Source organism: Mobula hypostoma, chromosome 9, assembly GCF_963921235.1.
Source record: "Mobula hypostoma chromosome 9, sMobHyp1.1, whole genome shotgun sequence".
Lineage (NCBI taxonomy): Eukaryota > Metazoa > Chordata > Chondrichthyes > Myliobatiformes > Myliobatidae > Mobula > Mobula hypostoma.
Genome location: NC_086105.1, coordinates 22,579,334 through 22,606,287, shown reverse-complemented (window position 1 = coordinate 22,606,287; position 26,954 = coordinate 22,579,334). Strand labels below are relative to the sequence as shown.

General features: G+C 37.5%; 1 protein-coding gene across 8 annotated transcripts in view; it reads left to right on the top strand.

The window, feature by feature from the left end:
• Nucleotides 1-24,581, top strand: part of foxp2 (forkhead box P2) — a 762,934-nt gene extending 738,353 nt beyond the window's left edge. For all 8 annotated transcript variants that reach the window (XM_063057872.1, XM_063057869.1, XM_063057875.1 and 5 more), the window contains one exon: nucleotides 20,492-24,581. In XM_063057872.1, coding sequence (XP_062913942.1) covers nucleotides 20,492-20,636 — 145 coding nt within the window. In that variant the 3' untranslated portion in view covers nucleotides 20,637-24,581. The remainder of the gene's footprint in view (nucleotides 1-20,491) is intronic.
• Nucleotides 24,582-26,954: the final 2,373 nt, after the last annotated feature.

Here is a 26,954-nt window from a genome sequence, read left to right as displayed (position 1 = left end):
CAGGAAGTGTATGGTCATGCAATTTGACAGAAGAAATATAAGCACAGACTGTTTGATGGTTTTGGGCCTCTACTTACTGGAATTCAGAAGAATGGAGGTGACTTCATTGAAACCTATTGAATGTTGAAAGGCCTAGATAGAGTAGAGTGGAGAGGATGTTTCCTATGGTTGGGGAGTGTAGAACCAGAGGACTCAGCCTTAGAATAGAGGGACATTCTTTTAGAATTGAGATGAGGAAGAATTTCTTTAGCCAGAAAGTGGTGAATCTGTGGAATTTGTTGCCGCAGGTGAACCATGAAAGGTATGCCAGCTTTGGCTTTCATTGTGTTATATTGTTGTGGTTTCAGAACCTATATAATCCAGATAGACCATGTAGTACGGTCCCCAGGACTGGGTTGCATTGTCTAAAGGGAGTTATTGGAGTTTTCTCCTGATGTCCTTGTGAATAAATATTACTGAAACAAATTATCTAGTCATTATTATGTTTCTGTTCATTGTATGCAAATTGTTGACTGTATTTTCTACTTTTGAAGAGTGACTACTATTGACTCATTGGTCTGAATTATGTCAGTATACATGAAAGGAGCCTGAAAGGGATTCACTAAACTCCCTAACTCATTCCTGTGCTCGAGACACACAAAACAGGCAGTAGTTTCAGAATTATTGAACATTATTTTCTGCTGTAACTACATCAGTGTTGTCAAATTCTGCATCTATCAACAGATATTATTGGTAAGAAACATTGAAAAGGACGCAACCAGTACTTCAATAATGTATATAGCCCAAAGAGAAACAAACTAAAACGTGAAGCCCCTCCCACCACCCCCACCCCAAGACCCCAAGGCAAAATCTAAAGCAGACCCGCCAGAAAGAAGCAAGCGCTAAAACTACCCCCATGACTTCCGGTATACGCTCCCTAAAAAAAAGGTATAAATATAAAAAGGATCAGCTAATTGTAAAACAGTAAAAAAATAAGTAAAAAAAAGTTAGCTCAATTAAAATACACACAGGACAGAACAAAAGCCGGAAAATATATATTAAAAAAAAACCACAATAAACCTCAAACTCATGAATAGACACAGCAACAAAAAAAATAGGATTATTAACATAAAGTGATTATAAAAAGCAAAACAGAATAAAATTTTAAAAAACTCCAAAATTTAAGGCCGCACAGGAAATACGTAAGATGACAAAAGGGAAGTAACCACCCAGAATCCCCTGGGAAAAGAAAGAAATGACGCAGTTAAAAAGAAAGTTTAGCAGCCATATTAAGAAATCAAAAGTAAACTTTTCTGCCCAAATAGGGCACAGAAAAGTTAAAACCAACCAATTCACAGCCTCCGATCAACGGAGATAATTAAAAAATGGCAATTAAGATGTTGAAGATGAAAGTTGATCCAGATAACTCTGGGCATCCGATGGAGAATCAAAAAAACGAAGGGCTCCATCTAACATGCGAATCCTTAGACGTGCAGGGTACAGCAGCGCTGGTCTTAAATCCATCTTATAGAATTCCGACATCACGGATCTGTAACGGACCCGTTGGTCCCAGATTGGTTTACTGAAATCTTCCACGAATCGGAACTTAAGATCCGAAAAATCAATGAAACCTTTAGATCGAGCGAATCGAAACAGTCTCTCCTTGTCTTGAAAATAATGAAAACGTAAAATAACATGCCTAGGTCTATCTGACCTAGACGAGTATGATGGGATTCTGTGAACACGATCCAGTAGCGGTGGTTGGTCAGGAAATACAGTAGGGAATGCATCTTTTAAAAGTTGAGAGAAATATTTCATGGGGTTATTGGCTTCAACAGCTTCCCTCACACCAATCATTCGTAAATTCTGCCGTCGCATTCTAGATTCCAAGTCAGAGTTTTTAAAAGTCAAAAAGTCAAGTTTCTTCTTCGTTACATTAATTGTTTCTTCGATTTTCCCCATCTTAAGCTCACTTTGTTGCGCGAATTTTTGAAGATCAGATATAGCCGACTGATGTTCCGCAATACATGTTTGCATCTTATCAATTAAATTGGCAATTTTCTGGAAATTAGTTGAGATTTCCGTATGAATCAGGTCTTTAACAGAGCCTGCAATTTCCGTACGAATCATCTCCCTAACAGAGGTTGAAATTTTCCTCTGAATTAACTCCGATATCGCTTTCAAAGTCACCGGTGATTCAGTCGGGGGGAGATCCGTAGCTTTCGGTTTAACCGGAGGTTTACCATCCTTGCCGTTTTTCCCGTTCTTAGACATAGCAGATCTAAGTATCATCCAATTGTCAGAGAATTCAGTTTAATTCAAAGTATTGTAAAAATTGATGCCTTAATGGTTAATTAAAGTATAGCTGACCATAGAGAAAAAAAAACTCAGAGGTAATGGAGCGAGTCAAGAACGCGACTTCACTCCATGAGCGCTACCGGAAGTCTCGGTAAGAAACATTGAAAAGAATTGAAAATCGGAGCATGGCTAATCTGTTCTGCCTGTCAGGCCTGTTCTACTATTCAATATGATCATGATTGATCATCTACTTCAGTATCCTGTCCCTGCTTTCTACCTATATCCCTTGATCCCTTTTGCATTAAATATTTTTATCTCCATCCTGAATATATTTAATGACTTGTCCTCCACTATCATTTGTGATGCAGAATACTACCCTTCTCTGGGTGAGGAAACGTCTCCTGATCCTGACTTTAAATTGCATGTCCCATTCCCTAAGGCTATAACTCCTAGTTATGGATTCGCAAACCGTTGGGAACATCAGCTCTTCACATAGTATTCCATGCCTGTTAGAATTTCAAAGCTCCCCATTCTTTCTTCCGAACTCCATATCAGATCAATTGACCCTGTTTATTCTCACGTAACTGATCTGCCATCCCAGAAATCAGTTCAATAGCATGGCACGAACATCTTTCCTCAGATCAAAACTGTACATTGAACTCCAGCTGGGGTCTGACTCAGGTCTGATACCTGCAGTAGCATATCTTTGCTCATAGAATGAACTCCTCTTGCATTGAAGAGCAATGTGGCATTTACCTTCCTAAATGTTGACTCCACCTGAATGCTTGTTTTCAGTGACCTGTGAACAAGGGTCAACAGATCCTATTCTACCTCCTCCTTGCCTTATTCATCACCATTCAGTTAATGGTCTATTCTTCTGTTACTAGAATCAATGTACATAGAGTAACATTTCTCCAAGGCGTACTGCACCCAATGTGCATTTGCTGTATCTCCCAACTTGTTCAAATTGCACTAGAGCATCTTTGCACCCTCCTGATAGCTCAGATTCCACCACCCACAGGCTTGTGTCATCTGAAAACTAGAATTTTTTTTTTTATTAAGTGCAATCGTGAACAATAGCCAGATCAGAAATGCTGATCAAGTCAACTAGTTCCCAAAGAGAACTCTGATAGGCCAATCAGATGGTTCACTGCTGCTCAGCGATAGAACACAAAATCATATGTACAATTAAGAAACATTGAGAAAAATTTTTTTCCTTTGAATATTTGACAAAGCTTTTACACTCAATTGTTATACTCCCTGGAAGTTTACAGTTATGTTCTAATTTTAACCACCTTAATCATTCTTCTTCTTCTCCTTTGTCAAGTTCTAAACTGCTCCCAATCCTCATAGCTGTGCATTTTTAGGCAGCTGAACCCTAAACTTGGTGATACCTTCCAGGTATTTGGTAGCGATGGTTGTCTAGCCATAAGGCACTTGAAAACACATAAGGAGATTTTTAAAACCACTTGTTTTAATAAAAATAAACTTTAAATCATAATAAAAATAATACAAGAATAAACTGTTGAATGTCTTTTCATTCTTTGCATTCATAGTCCTCAAGACCCACATCACCAGGTTCTGGAACAGTTATTACCCATCAGCCATCAGGCTCTTTCAGCAGAAGGAATAACTTCACTCAACTTTACTTGCCCTATCACTAAACTGTTTCCACAACCTATGGACTCACTTTCAAGGATTCTTCATCTCGATATTAGTTATCTATTTATTATTATTATTATTATTATTATTATTTACTTTTTTCTTTCTTTTGTATTTACACAGTTTGTTGTCTTTGGCAGACCGGTTTTCTACCCTGTTGTTGTGGTATTTCATTGATTCTATTATGGTTATTGGATTTATTGAGTATGCCGCAGGAAATTGAATCTCAGGGTATATGGTGACATAAAGTAAATATACTTTGATAATAAATTTACTTTGATCAATGCTTTCTGGACTTTTCTATTGCATTCATATACATCAATAGTACTCTGCCTCTCATGTGGTGCTCAGGGGTGGTATACTGCTACAATAATAACTAAAGGACTTCCTCCTCCAACCTGGCCCCTCCCTGTCCAGTAGGAGAACCTTACCCGTGATTCTTCCCCACCGAGCCCTTGTGGTGTCTGCACCAAACTTCAATGTATCCTTCAGCACATACTCCTGAAGGCTGGAATGTGCCATTTGGTAGCATTCCTCCACGGACATCTCGAGGTGTTGGCAGACCGACAGGTTTTGGGCGACTTTCACTGAGTTCCTGATCTGCCAGCAGCACTTGGTGATTGCCTCCGTGTGTGTCCTTGGGAACAGCCCATAGATCAGGAAGTCCTCTGCCATGCAGCTGCTCGGGATGAACCACAACACAGGCCCTTTCACTTTTCTCCACAACTGCTTTGCAGGCCTGCAGTCCGCAAAGAGGTGAACTGCTGTCTTTTCCCCATTACAGTCATCCCACAGGCAGTGTGCTGTGGGAGTGACGCTCTGGGCATGAGGTAAGGACCTGACTGGGAGGGCCGATCGCACTGCCAGACAGACAAGGTCTTGGTGCCTGTTGGTGAGGCCTGGCAATGAGGCATTCTGCCAGATGGTCTGGACACTTGATACCATTCTGTTTTCAACAGGTATCAGGTGACACAGACGCAGTGTTGAGCAGGATCTTGTTTGTGGCTTTTGGCTATATCTAATCCATCTTTTTAATATGCTGGCCGAATACATAGATAACTGAGCCATCTATGCCCATGCCCTTGTAATTTCTTAATGGTCTGAGTCACCATTGTAACTCTCCAGAGTATCTTTCTAAATTTTGACTCTTTCTTGTGACATATTGTTTAATTACGCCCACTCTTTTTAAATGTGATTTGCATGTAATTCCCATTACCTACTAGTAGTTATATCCTTAATCCCAGTAGAGAATATGCCCAGAGTTGTGAATCATTATGCAACTATACTCAAACACCAAGCAGTGCTGTGTCCTAATGGCAGTTTAGATTCTGGCAAAACTTAAATCGGCTCAAATTAAATAAAATCCACTCTATCTTGAAGAGAAGCGTGGATTCGGACTTTCCTGCCTGGTGTTTTCATTTCATTTCTTAAAATAAAGTTTCTGACAGAAATATTATTATGATGAAAAAAGTTATTCTGAAAATATCTGCTTGATAATTTGCAAAAACAGTATATTTCTGAATATACTGTTTTTGAATGGAGTTGACAGCACTTAATCTTCCCTTGGGAAATTTTACTGAAGGCACTTGAGTTACTCCTGAGAAAAGGAAGCACCAGAAAATGGGAGTCTGCATGGCAGCTTTTATTTTTAACCAAACTGAGTGATCCCTCTAGTTGAAACAGATGTAAGATTGTTTTTAAAGCTCTGTACCTGTTACTCAACTCCATGGCAAAATTCTGATTGATGCTTGTGTGTGCTATGTATGTGGAGCAGCCTAATTAGCAATCCTGAAAGAACAACTGAAGACTGCTCAAAAGGCAGTCAAGTACTTTATTTTAAAGAAATATTGAATTCAGAATTACAGGCGTACTCTTGGCCTCGCTTTTCTTTGCTCATGCTTTCTCTTCCTACTATGTCTCTGTAAGTATATCGTATTCATGGCTTTCCCTTCACACCCAGAACTAAATGGGTGCTGGCCTGATGTAGAGCCAGTTTGAAGTTGATGCGAACAGACTAATAAGGTGCATTGGGATACTCCTGTAGTGCTAACAGATTGCCACTTACTTTCAAATCAAGCAAATATGGACATTGGAGCAGACAACCCTGATAGGATGATTGTTTTGTGCATGTCAGACAAAAACTAGACCCCATTTTATGGGAATGAATAACTTTTTAAAGTCTATTAATCACAAAATTAAAATATCCAGCCAAAGAATTCAAGACAAATATAGTAGCATGTTTCCATGATTACATTAAACATAGAAACATAGACATAGAAAATAGGTGCAGGAGTAGGCCATTCGGCCCTTCAAGCCTGCACCGCCATTTATTATGATCATGGCTGATCATCCAACTCAGAACCCCACCCCAGCCTTCCCTCCATACCACCTGACCCCCGTAGCCACAAGGGCCATATCTAACTCCCTCTTAAATATAGCCAATGAACCGGCCTCAACTGTTTCCTGTGGCAGAGAATTCCACAGATTCACCACTCTGTGTGAAGAAGTTTTTCCTGATCTCGGTCCTAAAAGGCTTCCCCTTTATCCTCAAACTGTGACCACTCATTCTGGACTTCCCCAACATCGGGAACAATCTTCCTGCATCTAGCCTGTCCAATCGCTTTAGGATTTTATACGTTTCAATAAGATCCCCCCTCAGTCTTCTAAATTCCAACGAGTATAAGCCTAGTCAATCCAGTCTTTCATCATATGAAAGTCCTGCCATCCCAGGAATCAATCTGGTGAACCTTCTTTGTACTCCCTCTATGGCAAGGATGTCTTTCCTCAGATTAGGGGACCAAAACTGCACACAATACTCCAGGTGTGGTCTCACCAAGGCCTTGTACAACTGCAGTAGTACCTCCCTGCTCCTGTACTCGAATCCTCTTGCTATGAAACACTGAAGGCATCGCAACAAAACAATTTGTTTTTTGGAGGCATCTCCCTTCTAGTGCTTTTACTGACTTTAATTGTTATGATATTCAATATGAACTCTTAAAATTTCCAGTTCATCTGTGATTTATCATTTAAGCTACATGCACATGGAAGAGTTCATAGTAACAGTTCTATCACGCTAATTGATCTTTTGTACCCTTACAATCAACCCTAATAAGCAATGTAGCTGCAGTAAGGTTCAAAGGCAACTGCTTAAACTTTCCATGTTCTCATTTTTAATGTTTCTCCTAATGAAGCATTCCTTACTCTAACATTTAGATAATAAGAAAAAAGAAAATATTTTGGGATCTTGAATGTAATATTTTTAGTAATTAAGTGGTTAGCAGGATCTCATTTTAGCTAAGTGCCATGATTGAAGCAACCCAAGGCAATATACTGAATGAAATTCAACATCTAACAAAGTTGAACGTGGAATAATCAAGTAATGTTAGTTGATCTGAGTATACTGACATGGTTTTGTGGAAATGTGTGCATTCATATTCACCTAACCATTGGTTATTTTTCTGTATACTATCTACAATAAAAATCTTGTATTTGCACAGAATTCCTGTCAAGTTTTCTATTATAAATTCCTATGTCCACTGGAGGGTATACAGTATTTAATTACAAAATGACAATTTACATTGGCCATTTCCGATATAAATATGGGCAAAGGAGTTTAAAATGGAAATATTAAAAATAAAGTTGACTTTAAATTGGAATTAGATTATGTTTGTAAATTCTGGCCCAATTATCCCCTGCACCAACAACCCTACTACATCTAAGTATTGAATATGATTTGAAATCTTGAGGGCAGACCCAAGATTAATTTGTAGCTTCCTATAGTTGCTTAAAGATAGCTTTTAATTTTCAATAACATTCCAAGTGCTGATGAAATAAAACTAATTGGCTTCAGTGTTTCAATAGCTAATCATTATTGGATGAATCAATTAATAACTCTCTGAGTTCCAAAAATGAGCAGAAAATAAGAATATTCCTTAAAGAGGAGTGATACTAATTATCTCCTTTAGTAGTTGCTGTTTTACCATAATTACGCTAAAACAATCCATAAAATTTGAGGTGTAGTTTCAGTGGTGGAAACCCCCTAGTGACATATCTCAGTTGGAGTAATGAGGAAGAGAATAGAGCCATTACATATTAAATCACTGTGTATTGCATTGCCTCCATTGGATTTCTTTTGAAGTAAAGGTATCTTGGAAAATGCATCCACCTATTAGCACACAAAAGCAGTAAATGAAGAAGGGTCTCGGCCCAAAACATCGACTGTTTATTCATTTCCGCAGATGCAGCCTGATCTGCATTTTGTGTGTGCTGCAAATGATGAATTAAACTGGTCTTTGGTGATATTGCCCAAAAGGAGACGAGGATAGTTAATCAAATCACAAACGAGAAAATCTGCAAACGCTGGAAATCCAAGCAACACAAACAAAATGCTAGACGAACTCAGCAGGCCATGTACCTTCTATGGAAAAGAGTACAGTTGATGTTTCGGGCCAAAGTGAGTCCTGCCAGAGGATAGTTGATGTTTCATTGGGGTTTTATATGCCCACACAGCAGTCAGATAGAGTTTCATTTTTTTTTAAATTACTGACTATGGGAATCTACGTTCAGATCAAATTTTATTGCAGCCTATTTCCTTCTTGAAGTAGACGACTGTCTAGGCTGTCTGAGGGAGTAGTAAATAGTGGATCTGAAGTCCAGAAGGGCAAGGATAACAGATTTATTTTCAATAGGACAGCAGTGAAACAGATGGGCATTTATAACGATCTATTATAAGTTTAAATTCCATAATTGGCATGATGATATTTGGGTTTCAAGATATCATTCCAGTAACTTAACCATTAGCAGAATTTACAAAATGCTGGAGAAACTTAGCAGGTCAGGCAGCAACTATGGGAATGAATAAACAGTCGACATTTTGGGACAAGACCCTGCGTCAGGACTGGAAAGGAAGGGAGAAAAATCCAGAATAAAAAGGTGGGAGGAGGGGAGGAATACAAGGTGACAGGTGAAGATAAGTGGGTGGGGGAGAGGGGTGAAGCTGGCAGGAGATACTGTAGGTGGAAAAGGTAAAGGGCTGGAGAAGAAGGATAGGAGAGTGGACCATAGGAGAGAGGGAAGGATGAGGGGCACCAGGGGGATGTGATAGGCAGGTGAGGAGAAGAGGTAAGAGGCCAGATTGAGGAACTGAAGAAGAGGGAAAGGGAAGTGGGAAAAATTACAAGAAGTTGGAGAAATTGATGGTAATACCATTAGGTTGGAGGCTGCCTAGACAGAATACAAGATGCTGCTCCCCCATTCTTTAATAGTGATAGAACTAACAATGCAGTATTTTCTTAGTACTGTTTGCTTTATTTATGTGTTCAGATCTGTAGCCAAATATTGCACTCAGATATTGTGGACTATTAATTGAGGCAATGATTATGAAAAGAAAGTGAATACTTTCCAGCACAGGACCAGAACTTTTACCCATGATGTCTCTGCCATCTAAGATACCATTTAAAACTAAAACCCTCTGCCTGCACATAGTTTATACCCCTCTATCCCCTGCCTGTTCACGTGCCTGTCTATAAACACCTTTTAAATGTTGCTATTGATCTGCTTCCACTACCTCCAATGGCAATGTGTTCCAGGTACTCGCTTTCTCTGTAAAACCTTGCCTTGTAAATTCACTTAAGTCTTCTCTTTCTCACCTTAAGCATAAGCTCTCTATTGCTTGACAATTCAACCCTGGAAACAAGACTCTCACTATATATAGTATCAATGCCTCTTTTAATCAAAATTTACTGTTAAAAGTAGTGATGAAAAACAAACATCAATACAGAGACACAACATAATTGCACTCGTAGGCAGTGCACATTGCTGCCCAAGATAATCTACCTTCCTTAAAGTTGAATGCCATTGGTTTACTCATTACTTGCATTGGATTTGCAATGCATTAGAAGGCACTGAATCCTGCACCTGCACAAAATAAAATCACCGTGGAATATTAGAACTTGTTTCTTTCAATTGAAATAAGCTTTTAAGCAGCATGGAAAATCCAAATTACTGTTAAGCAACATTTTTGCTACTAGAAACAACTTCGAGAAGTATGCAGTTTAATGCCTTCACTTTTTAATTGTTATGGATTTTTTCTGGTATTTCTCTGTTATAATACTCAATGCAATGTTTCTTCTCCTCGAATAACATCATAAAGTTGTACAGCATGGAGTCAATCCTTGTGGCCCAGCCCATCCATGTGGTCCAAGTTGCCTGAACTAATGTGAGATGCTTGTGTTTGGCCACTGTAAACATTTCCTATCTATGAACCTGTCTAGTATCTTTTAAATGTTTAATTGTGCTTGCCCATTCAATTTCCTCTGCCACCTTATCCAATTACTTGTCACTCCTGCGTAAAGAAATAAACCTCCCTCTCAGATCTCTAGTAAATCTTTTCCCTCTCACCTTAAAACCATGTCCCTATTTTTAAACTCCTCCGTCCTTGGAAATAGTCTTTAACTGTTTACCTTATCCTTGACTTTCATGATTTTATATACCTCAAAAGGTCACCCCTCCACCTCCTGAGCTCTAAGGAAAAAGCCCCAGATTTTCAGTCTCTCCCTATAACTCAACCCCTCCTGTTCCAGTAACGTCATTGTGAATGTTTATGCACATCCTTTCCAGCTCAATGACATCATTTGTACAGCAAGATGAACTAAATTCTCAAATATTTCTGTTCTCTGGTACTCCTCAGAACCCTGCTATTTGCTGTGCAAGTCCTCCTTTGGTTTAGCTTCCCAAAATACAACACTTATCCCAATTAAATTCCATCTAATATGTATTGGCCCACTTTCCCATTTAGACCATAAGACATAGGAGCAGAATTAGGCCATTCCTCCCATTAAGTCTGCTCTACCATTTCATCATGGCTGATCCCAGATCCCACTCAAACCCATACTCCTGCCTTCTTGCCACATCCTTTGATTCCCTGATCTCCCTAATCAGGAAACTATCAACTTCTGCCTTAAATATACCTACGGACTTGGCCTCCACCGCAGTCTGTGGCAGAGCATTTCCCAGATTCACTACTCGCTGGCCAAAAAAAAAAAATCCTTCTTACCTCTCTTCTAAAATGGTGCCCCTCAGTTTTGAGGCTGTACTGGGTATCCCCACCAGAGGAAACGTGCTCTCTACATCCACCCCATCTAGTCCTTTCAATATTCAGCAGGTTTCAATGAGACCCCCGTGCATTCTCCTAAATTCTGGTGAGTATAGGCCCAAAGCTGCCAAACGCTCCTCATATGTTAACCCCTTCATTCCTGGAATCATTCTTGTGAACCTCCTCTGGACTCTCTCCAATGGCAACACATTCTTTCAGAGATACGGGACCTAAAGCTGTTGATGATACTCCAAGTGCGGCCTGACTAAAGTCTTATAAAGGCTCAGCATTATCTCCTTGCTTTTCTATTCTATTCGCCTTGAAATAAATGCCAACATTACATTTGCCCTTCTTACCACAGGCTCAACCTATAAATTAACCTTCTAGGAGTCTTGCACGAGGACTTCTAAGTCGCTCTGCACCTCTGATGTTTGAACCTTCTCTGCATTTAGATAATAGTCCACACTATTGTTCCTTTTTACCAGAATGTATTATCATATATTTCCCAACACTATTCTATCTGCCAATTTTTTGCCCTTTCTTCCAATTTGTCTAGATCCTGCTGCAATTGCACTGTTTCCTTAGCACTACCTGCCCCTCCACCATCTGCAAAATTTGCTACAAAGTCATCAATTTCATTATCTAAATCACTGACAAATAATACGAAAAGTAGCGTTTCTAATACTGACCCCTGAGGAACACCACTAGTCACCAGCAGCCAAACAGAAAAAGACCCCTTTTATTCCCACTCACTCCTCATGCCTGTCAGCCATTCCACTATCCCTGCCTGTATCTTTCCTGTAAAAACATAGGATTTTATCTTATTAAGCTGCGTCATTTTCTGGTACCTAATCAAACGCCTTCTGAAAATCCAAGTAAATGCCTCTCCTTTGTCCACCCTGCTTGTTATTTCCTCAAAAAACTCTAACAGATTTGTCAAGCAAGGTTTCCCTTTACAGAAACCATGCTGACGTTAGTCTCCAAGTGCCCTGAAACCTCATCCTTAATACAATAGACTCCCAACACTTTCCCAACCACTGAGGTTAGGCTAACTGGCCAATAATTTCCTTTCTTTTGCCTTCCTACCTTCTTAAAGAGTGGAGTGATCTTCCAGTCCTCCAGGACCATGCCAGAATCACGTAATTCTTGAAAGATCATGACCAATGCACCTATTATCTCTTCAGCAACCTCTCTCAGGACTCTGGGATGTACTCCATCTGGTCCACATGACTTATCCACCTTAAGACCTTTGAGTTTGCCTAGCACTTTTTCCTTTGTAATAGCAAAGGCACTCACTCCTACTCCCTGACACTCACGGACCTCTACTGCTGGTGTTTTCCACAGTGAAGACAGATGCAAAGTACCTATTAAGTTCATATGCCATTTCTTTGCCCCCCATTACTACCTCACCAGCATCATGTGATCTAGATCCTGGTGTAATCTCAGATAACTTTTTTAAAAATCTCCCAATATGCTTCCAGTTTGGTGACATCCACAGTATTCCTAACCAAGCTAACAATATGCTTATCCAAATTATTTATATAATTGATTAGGCGGACACCTGGATAATAGAAAAAAGAGAGGGCTATGTAGGAGGGAAGGGTCAGTTTGATCCTTAGTAAGTTATAAGGACAGCACAATACTGTGGGCTGAAGGGCCTGTACTATGCTGAAGTGTTCTATGCTCTCTGAAGATCAACAGGAGAGCCAGAACCAACCCCTGTAGCATGCCTCTAGTTCCGCGCCTCCAATCTGATTAACAACCCTCCACTACCACCCTCTGATTCCTCTAAACTCTGTTTGACATCAAATTCATTAGGGTGTCTACTCTTTGGTTCAGACTCTAGGCCAGTTGATTTGATTGGTTGATATGGTACATTGGCGCTCATTCTGTTGACACAGTCAGGTGGATAGGAATAAGGAACCTTGGTTCTCAAGGGATATTGCAACTCTGATAAAGAAGAAGAGGGAGTTGTATGACATGTATAGGAAGCAGGGAGTAAATAAGGTGCTTGAGGAGTATAAGAAGTGCAGGAAAATACTTAAGAAAGAAATCAGGAGGGCTAAAAGAAGACATGAGGTTGCCTTAGCAGTCAAAGTGAAGGATAATCCAAAGAGCTTTTACAGGCATATTAAGAGCAAAAGGATTGTAAGGGATAAAATTGGTCCTCTTGAAGATCAGAGTGGTTGGCTATGTGCGGAACCAAAGGAAATGGGGGAGATCTTAAATAGGATTTTTGCGTCTGTATTTACTAAGGAAACTGGCATGAGGTCTATGGAATTAAGGAAAACAAGTAATGAGATCATGGAAACTGTACAGATCGAAAAGGAGAAGGTCCTTGCTGTCTTGAGGAAAATTAAAGTGCATAAATCCCCGGGACCTGACAGGGTGTTCTCTCGGACCTTGAAGGAGACTAGTGTTGAAATTGCAGGGGCCCTGGCAGAAATATTTAAAATGTCGCTGTCTGCAGGTGAGGTGCCGGAGGATTGGAAAGTGGCTCATGTTGTTCCGTTGTTTAAAAAAGGATCGAAAAGTAATCCGCGAAATTATAGGCCAGTAAGTTTAACATCGGTAGTAGGTAAGTTATTGGAGGGAGTACTAAGAGACAGAATCTACAAGCTTTTGGATAGACAGGGACTTATTAGGGAGAGTCAACATGGCTTTGTGTGTGGTAGGTCATGTTTGACCAATCTATTGGAGTTTTTCGAGGAGGTTACCAGGAAAGTGGATGAAGGGAAGGCAGTGGATATTGTCTACATGGACTTCAGTCAGGCCTTTGACAAGGTCCCGCATGGGAGGTTAGTTAGGAAATTTCAGTCGCTAGGTATACATGGAGAGGTGGTAAATTGGATTAGACATTGTCTCAATGGAAGAAGCCAACGAGTGGTAGTAGAGAATTGCTTCTCCGAGTGGAGGCCTGTGATTAGTGGTGTGCCACAGGGATCAGTGCTGGGTCCATTGTTATTTGTCAACTATATCAATGATCTGGATGATAATGTGGTAAATTGGATCAGCAAATTTGCTGATGATACAAAGATTGGAGGTGTAGTAGACAGTGAGGAAGGTTTTCAGAGCCTGCAGAGGGACTTGGACCAGCTGGAAAAATGGGCTGAAAAATGGCAGATGGAGTTTAATACAGACAAGTGTGAGGTATTGCACGTTGGAAGGACAAACCAAGGTAGAACATACAGGGTTACTGGTAAGGCACTGAGGAGTGCAGTGGAACAGAGGGATCTGGGAACACAGATACAAAATTCCCTAAAAGTGGTGTCACAGGTAGATAGGGTCGTAAAGAGAGCTTTTGGTACATTGGCCTTTATTAATCAAAGTATTGAGTATAAGAGCTGGAATATTATGATGAGGTTGTATAAGGCATTGGTGAGGCTGAATCTGGAGTATTGTGTTCAGTTTTGGTCACCAAGTTACAGGAAGGATATAAATAAGGTTGGAAGAGTGCAGAGAAGGTTTACAAGGATGTTGCCAGGACTTGAGAAACTCAGTTACAGAGAAAGGTTGAATAGGTTAGGACTTTATTCCCTGGAGCGTAGAAGAATGAGGGGAGATTTGATAGAAGTATATAAAATTACGATGGGTATAGATAGAGTGAATGCAAACAGGCTTTTTCCACTGAGGCAAGGGGAGAAAAAAACCAGAGGACATGGGTTAAGGGTGAGGGGGGAAAAGTTTAAAGGGAACATTGGGGGGGGGGCTTCTTCACATAGAGAGTGGTGGTAGTATGGAATGAGCTGCCAGACGAGGTGGTAAATGCGGGTTCTTTTTTAACATTTAAGAATAAGTTGGACAGATACATGGATGGGAGGTGTATGGAGGGATATGGTCTGTGTGCAGGTCAGTGGGACTAGGCAGAAAATGGTTCGGCACAGCCAAGAAGGGCCAAAAGGCCTGTTTCTGTGCTGTAGTTTCTATGGTTTTACTATGGTTTCTATGGTGCTAGTGGAAGTATCAGGCCATTTTGATCTCTCACTCATAGCAATTTAGAAGCCAAGCACTCATGGAAAATAAATGGACAGGAAAATATCAGTGACTAGCCAGCACTGATATTCAGCACTAGCTGAATAAGGTGTTTAGTTGGATCGTTTCAAGCAGTAGACGTTTGGGACAAACAGCAAGAGAGAAAAGAAAACTAATGCATGTCATGACGCACTACTAAAGTTTTAAAATGCCTCATATTCTAATGTGTCCACAGCAAGGTATCTCAACTCGTTAGCTTCTCTTGTTACCAACTAGTGTTGAAAGGGCCAAGGTACTATGAGATACTTCATCTAAACAGGAGAATGACCTTCCAGCAATTCAGCATATTCTCAAAGCAACACTCTATCAATTTTCTTTACATGTATTCAAGTTTGAACCCACAGTCATACACTTGTTCCATTCGTTGTACCAGTAAAAGTCTGAATATTTTGTGAACCTGGGGAAGAACATATGACAAAATAAGTATTTTTGTAGCAGTTTATATTTTTTAAACAAGACCTTGGAAGTGTTATCTGATAAACCAAGCAGTAAGCTGAGTAGGAAAGTGAGAGTTATTATCAGTTATTAAGCATATTCCAATATCAAAAATTAGATACTGGCAATTTTTCCACATGCTCTGAAGATTACAACACCTATGTTAGTAATAAGTTTGAATCATTAAAGGTAATTAAAAGGAATGGATTATAATGACAATTCAGTCTTTTAGTTGGCACAACTGCAAATTTTATTCTTTCTATCAGAAGCAATTAAAATATTTCTAAATCATTTTAAAACTAAAAGTAATCTGCACTTTAAATAACTTATTTCACTCTATTATCAAAAAGAAATACTAAATGAGCAATATAGAGAATATAATGAATTATGTTAAGGTAGTTTAAGAGTGTACCCTCAGGCAGATGCCCATTTCTCCTCCTATTAGTGGCGTAAAGCCACTGATTAGATCTAGGCCCCTGTCAAATTTGACTGCAAATGTTCCAGCAGATGAAGAAGTGAGTGTCTGTGTTTCACTCTGAGCTTTACTCTTGGAAAAGTAGAGATTTCGGCTTGATCTACAAGTCATGAAAAAAACTAGAAAGCAGTGCAATCTTATATAAACTTCTAATGATATTTATGGGGATAATTATGGGGCAGCATGTAGCATAGTGGTTAGCACAATTGCTTTACAACACCGGTGATCACTGATAACGGTTCAATTCCCGCTGCTATCTGTAAGGAGTTTGTACATTTTCCTTCAGGTGCTCTGGTTTCCTCCCACATTCCAAGGACATATGGTTAGGGTTAGTTAGATGTAGGCTTTCTATGTTAGGGCCAGAAGCGTGGTGACACTTGCAGGCACTGACCAGCACAATTCTCACTGATTTGATTTGACGCAACTGGTACATTTCATTGTATGTGTAGATATATCATACAGGTGACAAATAAAGCTAATATCTCTCTCTCTCTCTCTCTCTTCCTCCGCCCCCCCCACCCACCACCATTATGCTTTAGAACAATGAAATACCTAGATTATAAGCATTTTCTGCTTTGTTGGGATGACTATAATGTGTCAATTTTATTATGTTTTTATTTCAAGTTGCTTATAGCTATATCTATAAAAGTACTAGTAAAAAAGTGAAAAGTATATTGCTACTCCTTGCCAGATGATACTTTATTTGTTAAGCTTCCAACATCAGAACTAAAAGAAAACCGGTGGTGTGTTACTTAATGTTTACTGATAGATGTTTCAAAAAATAGTTCACCGATTGCCAAAAGATCTAATAATTTTAAAAATATATTATGAAATAAACAGAGATCAATATATAAATACTATCATAATTTCAGTTATTTAATATATAATTATGAATATAATTTCAGTTTTCATGCTTGGAATAAGTATGAATAATTAGGATTGTTCAAAACCTTCGTGGATATATTATCATCAGCTTCCACCAAGAAAACATTACGAGTATTACTTCTTAAAAATAATCAAAGTTAGTTAATTTAATGTCATTTCCTCTGGGTCTGACTTTTCCCACTAAATGTTTAAATTATGAATCCTAATGGCATTACAGAAACTGACCATGTGAGGGAACTGAATTAACAACACCATAGATAAAGCATTTAACCAAGGGTACTTTGGCAATTTATTTCAATTGAATGCTAATTCAGTCCCCTCCACCACTGAGGTCAGTGACGCCTTCCAGCTTGATTCCCTGATGATGCCATCCATGTTCTTGTCGAAACAAAAATATTTAATGAATCAGCAGGACATTCAATACATGTATAAATATGTGGTTCAAAGAAGAACCATACTAATGGGGGGACATAATTTACCGTACACTGAAAAGGTGGGTTTTCATAAGAAAGCTATATATTCTTAAATTGTTCCCATGTGATACTAGTGTAAGACATCTTAATGCATTGATTGAAAATATTAGTTTTTAAAATTTTAGCAGCGATATTAAACAACTGAATTAAGATATCAGTACACCAGTAAAATAAATTACACACTAACATCCTAAAATTTTATTGGTTGGTGTAGATTTGGGATTGATATTTTCATTTTGCAGTAAGATTATTTTATGTTCTACAAGGATGTAAGACATTGATTTTGATATTATAAAAGTATACAAACATACTCTTTTAAATATTGGTGACATTTTATATTGCCCCAACAAGACAGTCTAGAATACTATTTGACACAGATCTTCAGTTGGGTAGAAGAAAGGTCTGGATCCTTATTAATCTGCACCAGTGACAGAGTTAAGGTTGTCTTAAGATAATTCAACTGGACTTTCATGTTATGCAGATCATGCAGAGTTTCCAGGACAGAGATACAGTACCTCCTTTCACCATCATACACTGTTTCATAGTCAGAAGTGACCAGATATAAAATAATTTGATATCTGTCAAGCCTGAACGCTCAGCTATTTTGCTAAAAGACATCCCTTTGACATTTTGAAGTTAAATACATAATGAAAGAAGTGTGGAAGTTTAACATGTTTAGCTAATTAATATTCCTGTTATAAAAAATCTATTTATGTTGATTTACCTCAAACTGTTGGCATCTTGTGATATGGCATACTTTGGGTCTGGATGCATTTAGGCAATTTTGCAATCAATATATTGTTGCATGTCCTTTGTTGCAACCATTACCAAATAATATGTCATGAATGATATTCACCAGAGATTGATAGCTGCCTTGGAGGAGAAAATCTTTTTATGTTAATTTACTTTCAACCATGGCATTTACAGGATCTTTTAAATGCTTCAGCAATCTTCGTTTCATCTTTTTTACTGGACATGCTGACCAATTCAAAGAATGCCTTTGATGTGTAAGAAAAGGAATAAGCATTCCCATAGGTTAAATGCTATTATTGTGGGTGCGATTATTAAGACTGACAAATCATTTTATTTCATTAAGATACACAGTTATTTACACCTGCTGAATGGTCTGCACAATTGCTTGTACTGTAATAATATTACACTAATGCTCAAGTAAACTAGGGCCATTGTGAGTAAAATTGTAATGGTTTTGCAATAGGCATATGCTGTAGTTGTGGCTTCATAAAGTCACTTGGTAAATACTGCATGAGTCATTTTGCTCTCCAATACTGTGCAAACTGAATGTAAGCTCTCATAATTCTTCTTTTTTTTAAAAACATTTTTAGCATACTATTGATATGTAATTAATGTAAATTAAAGCTGCAAGCTATGCTTTTCATATTGTTGAAAGGTTTGGCTGTGTTTTATGACCATAGCAACCCAGTGTTCTCTTGACTCATTTATCTCTCTTTAAATTTTTGTATCCCTTATTTGGAGATTTTCTTTAACAATATGATAAATAAGAATGACAGTATTTTAAGAAGGCTTTCTTTGTCATTGAGCTCCTGGGATATTATCTGTCATCCTGAGTGAAACCCACTTCTGAACCAAATGATTCATTTTAAATTTGAAATATTTAAGAAACTCCTATTTATTGCTATTCATTCCTAATGAAATGGATTGCTTCTTATTAAAGTGAGTGCTTGGTTCATTATGTTGCAGTTTAACCAGAGAAATCTCCTAATTTTTTTCCAGTAAAGGAAATACTAATAAACATTTTACTCAAAAATAAATGCGTATATTACAATAATATAACTTTAAGAATATTATGCAGTCTCATAATAAAGAATATTTCTGATTTATTTTTGTGTATCAAAAAGTTTTAAATTGGACAGAAATAAAATTCAGCCTCACCTAACAGATTTATTTTCTGGACTGAAAAGTAAGTTGTTTTTATAGGATATTTCTGGTTAATTTTAATATTTATTTTGTGTGATTTTAAATAGGGTGATATGTTTGTTCATCCAATCAGTATGCAAATGCACTGACCTTATAAAGAAAAGCCTTCCAGTCCCAGCATTTCCTGGTTCCAGTATTCATTTTTTTTCCTTCTGATTTTGCTCTGATTGTGATGACTATTAAAATTGCATAAATTATCTGTTTAAATAATAAATAACAAAACTGTATGGCTTACCAATAAGGTTTGAATAATAAGTTATTTTGCTGTGAATATTAAAGCGATCTGTACCTTTTAAAATTCAAAGTTACTCCTTTCATCGAAGAATGTAGCCCAAGAGATGGCTGGCAGGTTCAGTCACTTTCTAATGCAAAAGTACTTGATAAGGAAATTTTTTCACTGTGAGTCCCTGATGCATCTAATGTGTCAAAAATAATTAGGTTTTGGCAGATTTATCATTGCAGCACAACCCTTTCCTTGAGTAGGGCCTGGATCATGTTAAGCCTTGTTTGTGGGTGACAGCATTATTATTCTTGTTAGTTACCCACTTCCTCATCATTCTGTTATGTTTGGAAATTTCCCACCTCAACTTGTGTTCCTCACCAGTGTTTTTCTTCATTTATTGACAGTTGGTAAAGATATTCATTAATTTAGAGTTAAAAACATGTATCATCATGTCTCGCTGAACTGCTGGGCTGAAGTTGATTAATGGTGAAGCCTTGCTGCAGGTATTCCTCTTGAGAAGCACCACACCAGCCCTGCATATTAATGAGAGACTGCAGTTTCTATTAACAAGATAAAAAAAAAAGCAGGTCTTCTCTTGCTGGAGGGGTAGGGTATGAAAAAAAGTCTAGATTATTTATGATATGGCATTTTTCGTCATGTGCCATAAGTGAACTTTTATAGCTTTTTCAGATCACTGTGACCTTTCTGATTTATTTTTGGGAGAAAAAAAAGGTAAACTTCAGGGGATAAAATCAGATATTTTACAGCATTTGACACATGCAGTGATTTAATTGATGATGTAGCTTTTTCAAGAAATAATCATCTGCTGACTGTAATAAACTCCTAGAAGTATTTCTGCATAAGGAATATAAATGTACTTTAAAAAAAAACAGTGCAGTATTTTAGGCTCAATAGTACTATGTTTTATTTCTATTGGTAATCTTCACTAACCATTTTTCTTTACTTTCAAACTTACACAGACAACCCATTCATGTCAAAGAAGAACCAATGAATGCAGAGGAAGATGAGGGTCCAATGTCCTTGGTAACGACAGCCAATCACAGTCCAGAGATAGAAGAGGACAGAGATATTGAAGAAGAACCTTCATCTGAAGACCTAGAATAAAAGGAACTTCAGATATTTCAACTGCAGGGTCATATTACAGACCTCCATAACCACTCCATGTCATTGGATATTTGGCAGACTCTTACTGTGACTATTTATTGAGCATGAGACAAGGAAACAGCCTGATGGAACTATCTGTGATTGCCACTAAATACCATGGAATGGCAAGCATTGGAAATTGCTTGTATTTTTCCAGAACATAGAAAATTGGATTGCAAAAAATACGTTTCTGATAAACTTTCCTCTCTGTGATGGCTTATCCATATGAAATTGTTACCTAGCTCTTATTGGTTGATGGATTGACCGAATATCGGGATGTCAGCTATATAGAAAGTCAATGGCCTCTTATACTGCCAAAAATAGTGTTAGCTTCATTAAGTGTGAATTTTTAGTATTCAGTAGCTAAAATTAGATAATTTGCTGATCCAGTTCAAGTTGTTGTTGATTTTAATTTGCACAGTAGTAACAAAAAAGTAGAATCACTGCCTGTAACTAGTTGAACTTTGGGGACAGATTAGGGTTTGTGTTGGTGCCACCAACTATTATGTTTGTAGTTAGATATTACAAAACCACAGTAATTAGACTGTTGTGGATTTCTGAGGAAACGATGACCTCAGGCTTCCAGTCTGTGCTGTTAGTGTTGAAATGTAAAGTGCAATCTTAAATGCTTAAAAAAAGTTTGATCATCTGTGTGAGTACCATATGGAAATTATGCTTTTCTGCATACTCTACAACAGTTCTCTTTACCTCCTTGTATTTAATCCTTGTCTACCTGTAAACATTTTCAAAGGCAACAGCTAAAACCAAAGTCAACCCTGACAATGGCCAATAGCTCAATGACAGAAACAACCATTTCAATGGCCCGCCTTCTGTAACTTTAATTAGTACAAAGGAACATTTATGTGAACTACCTGCTGTTTTCCGATGATCTCTGGGATTCTTTTATTTAACCCTAAGGAAAGAAAGTATTTGATATGACAATATGAAGTCAGATGTGTGATCTGCTGAGTTCAAAAAAAATTTTGTTGGCAAATAACAGTGATGTGAAGAAGGAAGTTATAGTGGAACCAGCTAAATGTGCATCTTTGACCAAAACAAATTATATGTACTTGATGCAACTACGTAATTTATATAGGTGTTTTCATTTCTCACTTCAAATATACATTTAGAGACTAGCAATGCAGTTGAGAATATAGTGCTGACAAACTCACTAGGCTTCATTTGCATTTTTTCCTGTACAGACAACAGTTTATACTGGTGGCTTTGTAATGTTTCGTAAAACTTATGTCTTGCACGTTCGTCTTTTTTCATGTTTTGTTCGTCGAGAAGAGTTTTCAGATTTCACTTAAAAATAACTGTAGTAACCAAACATTGAAAAACTAGTGAAGCCAAAAAATTATTTTCACTTTTGATTTCAAATGATCTGGCAGAGTTTAAAAAAAACGAAAGCAATTTTTATACTCATTTCAAATCATAGTGTTTAATAGTCATTATACCAGACATTTCCATTTCTATCAAACCAAAGTTACACAAATTTCTGCCTCTGCGTATATGTGATGTTAAGGCTTAAAGTGTCTGCTATACCTAACAATGCATAAAAAAAGTTTTCCTAAGATGTTTCATGATGCATTGTGATGTAGTTTTTAAAAAGATACAAAAAATTGCTTAACACTTATACTTATTAACTCAAAATGTTGCATTTCACTTTGTGTGCCAATTCTGTGAAATACCTTACATTTCCCCCCCCAACCAAGGGACCTCATAACCTGATTATGGTTATTGCTTTACAAACAGTTTTTGACAGGACGTGGCTGCTAGAGTTTAACATACTTGCCAGTTCCACGTGAAGGAGCTGGTTCCTGCAAACCAAGCTCATCATTTATTATTTGCTGGAGTCAGCAAGTAGACTTTAGACATACACAGTCATCTATCACACCAAATAAAAGGACACAACTGCTTTCAGTAGGGTTCTTCCACTCACCCTAAAGGTTTTCTGAAAGCTTCTACCTCTGCATAACACACCAGAACAATTGTGGCAGATTGTATTATTTGCGAGTATCACAGTTAACTGTTACTCTCACTATGCTTGTCTATAGTTCATGGTCAATGGAAGGCTTATGTTACCAATATGGGGGAGAAAGATTTCTAATAGGTTGTCTTCAAACATTTGTAGGACACTAATGTTTGGATTTATAGAAAGGGAGATAATGTTTTGAAGTGCATGTGTTAAACTACTCAGTTGGACCAGAAGTAAGAATGCATTGTGAATTCATCTGGAAAGAGATCTGAGTGTACAGTGCTGGTAGCATGCATACCTCAGTCACACGTCTTTTGGAAAAAAAAGTCTTAGCCACAGATTGCATATACCTGTAGAATTTTGCATGGATTTTGTACGAGTACGATTAAAAATAGCTGCTTGCACATTTTACCAGAAGAACCTCCAAAACTCTGCAAATGCTTACAATAGGTTTTAGGTTTATTGGGGTTTTCTGATATGCTCTGTCTGTATTTTGATAATTGTGCATAATTATGTAAAAAAATGTTGGTGGACCCATAAATAACCAGACTTTTTTAAGCAAGCTTTGCTTTGATGCATTTCATGTATTTTTTACTCTATTTTATACCATTGCTTGCTAATATTAGCAAACCTGCTTTCTTGCATCTGCTTTGCATAGCTATTGTAAGGCTTTAAAATAATGTATGTATTTATTGCTTGAATTTTGGTGCATACTTATATGGCATACTGTGTGGCAAAATTAAAGCTCATTTATCCTTGCTTCTATCATATGCTGATGGGGACTGTGGTCCTTTATATATATGGTATCTTTTAGCTGTAGCACAACAAACATCAATTTATGTATTGGTGGTTTATGCCTATTTGTTTATTTATCTTTTTTGAGGTAAACTAATTTTGATACTTTCCATTACTGTGTACTGTGTTCATGCCTTGAATTCTCAAAAAGTTAAAAGTCATGACTGATATCTGTAACAGCTGTTGTTCTGCGTTCAAGGCCCTCACTGTTGAATAAAGTAAAGGACCAAACATAGGACTTAAAAGGAAACTAGACTACCACTAACAACAGGGAGTTATCAGGTTTTATTGGACCAAGTTTTTGTCTGTAAGAGACATCAATGATATAAAATCATGTGAGTATACTGTTTTATAGACATATAGATGCTTTGGTTGAATTCATTGTAGTTGTATGGACTGAAATTAAAATTTTGTGCACATTACTAGAGTTTCTTAGAACTACAGTCGGCTTCTTCATTGGACAGGGACTGAATAGAAATGAGATTAGCCTATCAACATCAGCACTTGTTTAAATCTGTTGGTAATCATACTTTCATTTTGGAGTTTCTAAAGTATAAAACTTAATAAAACCCTGACTAGTGGATAAGTAATGAATTGTTCCTCCATTGGGTAATGAACTGAACAGCAGTGATGGTTGTAATGTAATGTAAAAAAATAATGATCAGCTCCTTTTTAAGGTACTAAACTATGTTGTCACTGGCACTGCCATGGAATTACAAGGTGTGAAAAACATTTTTTTCCTGTATTATAGCATTCCATCATTCAATGTGTCTGTTTAAACAGACAATAAAATGTGTATTATAGTTCTAGATGTGTGTAATCAGTACTAATGACAGATAATGGCATTATGAAATGCAATAAATAGTTTATCACACATATTAAGCTCATCTGTTATGTCCTTGTTAAAAGACAGCATTAACAGGTTTTAAAATTCAGTTCTTGCCTGAGAGTAAAGATTGATTTTATGCTTTATTGTACAATTTAATTGAATCATTGACTTTTTGATTTTGAAAATTGTAGATAATTTCTACCCTGGTTCCCTAAAGGATTTACTCACACATTCTTTATCAACATCAAGAAGGAAAAAAAATTGTGGGAGAGATATGTTCCTGTATAACTTTCATTCAAGTCTTTGTTTCAGGTGATTGAAAGACAAAGTAATGATGGTGAGAATCATGAGAAAATAAAACTGCTGTAAGCTAAAACTTTGAATTTATTGTAATTTGGGCAATCAGACCAAACGGCAGTACGCACAACTGGACAGAACAAGTACTTTCCTGTAAAATGAATTTTCGGAGTAACGTCTGAGAAAAAAAAACTGGGTGGGACATTTGCTATTGCAAAAACCATTGCTTCAGAACCTGTACATCACTGCTGGAGTTGATGACATTAAATTCATACCTAAACGGGGATAATCAGAAAACCCTCCCTACACAGAGATTAAAATACAATTTTTATTGCTTACATTTAAAGTGAAAGGCATGCTCCAGCTTTCATAGACCTGACAGCAACCTATATTGGGGAAGAGATTTCTGAAAAATGCTATATTCGACATCAAACAATATGATTATAAAGCAACAGGGTGACTTTAAATAAGTATACATTGACCAAATCAAATCAAACAGATGATTGGCTAACTAGTTTATTGATCTTTCTTGTAATTCTTCTTTAAAGTAACTACAATGGTCAGTCAAAAATGGCATTGGATCTATCCCAAAGGATTCTTTCTCTTACCATTTGTCTAGGCTAATATCAAGCTAGATTTTTATATTTATTTTCACCATAGTTCTGCAAATTTTAAAACATACAATATAAAATAATCTTGAGACCTCTCACCTTCCCTCAAGCCCAGAATAGTTAAAAGGATATCATGTGCCAGACCATTCGATCTATGTACATTTTGTGGTTAGGGGATGGACAGAAAAGTAAGGTCCCTCAGCAGTTTCCCAACATTCACCTGCCAGCACGTCCCCTGCTGCATCCTTGCAATGCCTCTGGCAGCTGTGTTTCTCAGTCTTGCGTTAACAAGTGACTTCCTCTTCCAGTTACCTTAGGTTCAAGATTTTTCAGCTCATGCAGACCACTGAAAGTTGGGAAACCTCTGGCTAGGTGAGATTCTGGTGAGGAAATGTGTCTCTGACTTAATCGGGATCTCAAATGGATGGAACAATTCTAGTTTTAGCGCTTATGTATCCTCACAAGCCAACAATTCCTTAAATTAAAAAAATCTCGATGGCCATTAAGGCTAATTAAGGATGCAGCTGTGTATTCCCTTCCTCACCTCCTCACTGCTATCTCCCAGGAAAAGTAAAAATATGCTTCAGTTAATTTAGAAAGAATGCTGAAAGACTTTTTTTTCCTGACTTCCTCAGGCAATCAAGGGAAGCTTTGAGGTTGTCCATGACTTATAATCATACTAACCAGCAGGTATCCCCCTATAATTGCAAATGATTTCTCCTGCAAGCAGCCTGTGCTGTTGCTTTTCAAGCGCCTCTATGTTCAAAGTTAATTCAAGGGGTGGTAAAGTTATCTTTAAATAAGTACTTCTCAGCATCTATTCTAATTCTCTATCGGTAGGTTTCCTAGATGTTCAATCCTGCTATTACCATCTACTTCAAATAGTCTTTCTAACTGACCAGATAAAAAGAAGTTTTATTGAGGAAACAGCCCAAAGCATAATCCACTGGATGCAGAACTGTGGAAGCAAGGAAAAGGAGGTCTAATGATAGTCTCCAGTTCTTTTATCATTTTAAAACTTCAACCATGTCCCCTCAGGTGTGAGTATTACCAATGTAAGTAAGATTAATTCCAGTCAGTCCCATCATGCAACATTGTAAAATTTGGCATTCTTTGCTTGCACTGTAAATAGAGCCAACTAATCTTGACTAGAATCTGCACCAAAAAAAATCTGCACTATGCTGCATGCACAGCCAGTACCTTATTTAAAGCTCTATTTTTAATATAATAAAACATAGGAATACATCTCAGCTATTCGGCCCATTTAGTATGCTTGCTGATTCTACCATTGAGAGCTAAAATAGAGGTCAAAATGCTATTTACCTTCCTATTTTAGCCATTGTTAGATATCCTGCTTGGTTTGCATTTCATGCCTTTTAAAGAGTAATGAACCACTATCCCAAGACCAAGTCCTAATTTGTTAAATTTCATGCTTACCATTGCCTAATCTAAAACTGCCAGCAAACTTCTGTCTCTATTTTTGATGTCTACCACACACTGCACATTCATCTAATTTATCTAAAGCAGCCTGTAGCTTATTGATTTTGTGTAAATTATGAAGCCAAATGGAATATTTCTGTATTTAAGAGCTTTCCTCTGTCCTAATTAAAATGTTGTTTAAAATTCAGTCTAGTGCAGAGCCCTGCAGAACCCATTCTTAGGTCTTCATGAATCCTTGTTTCACTCAATGAAACTCAACAAGCTGGTACATATACAAGATATTCAAAGCAATATTTTTCCTGCCATTACCTAAGCTGTGTTCTTATCTT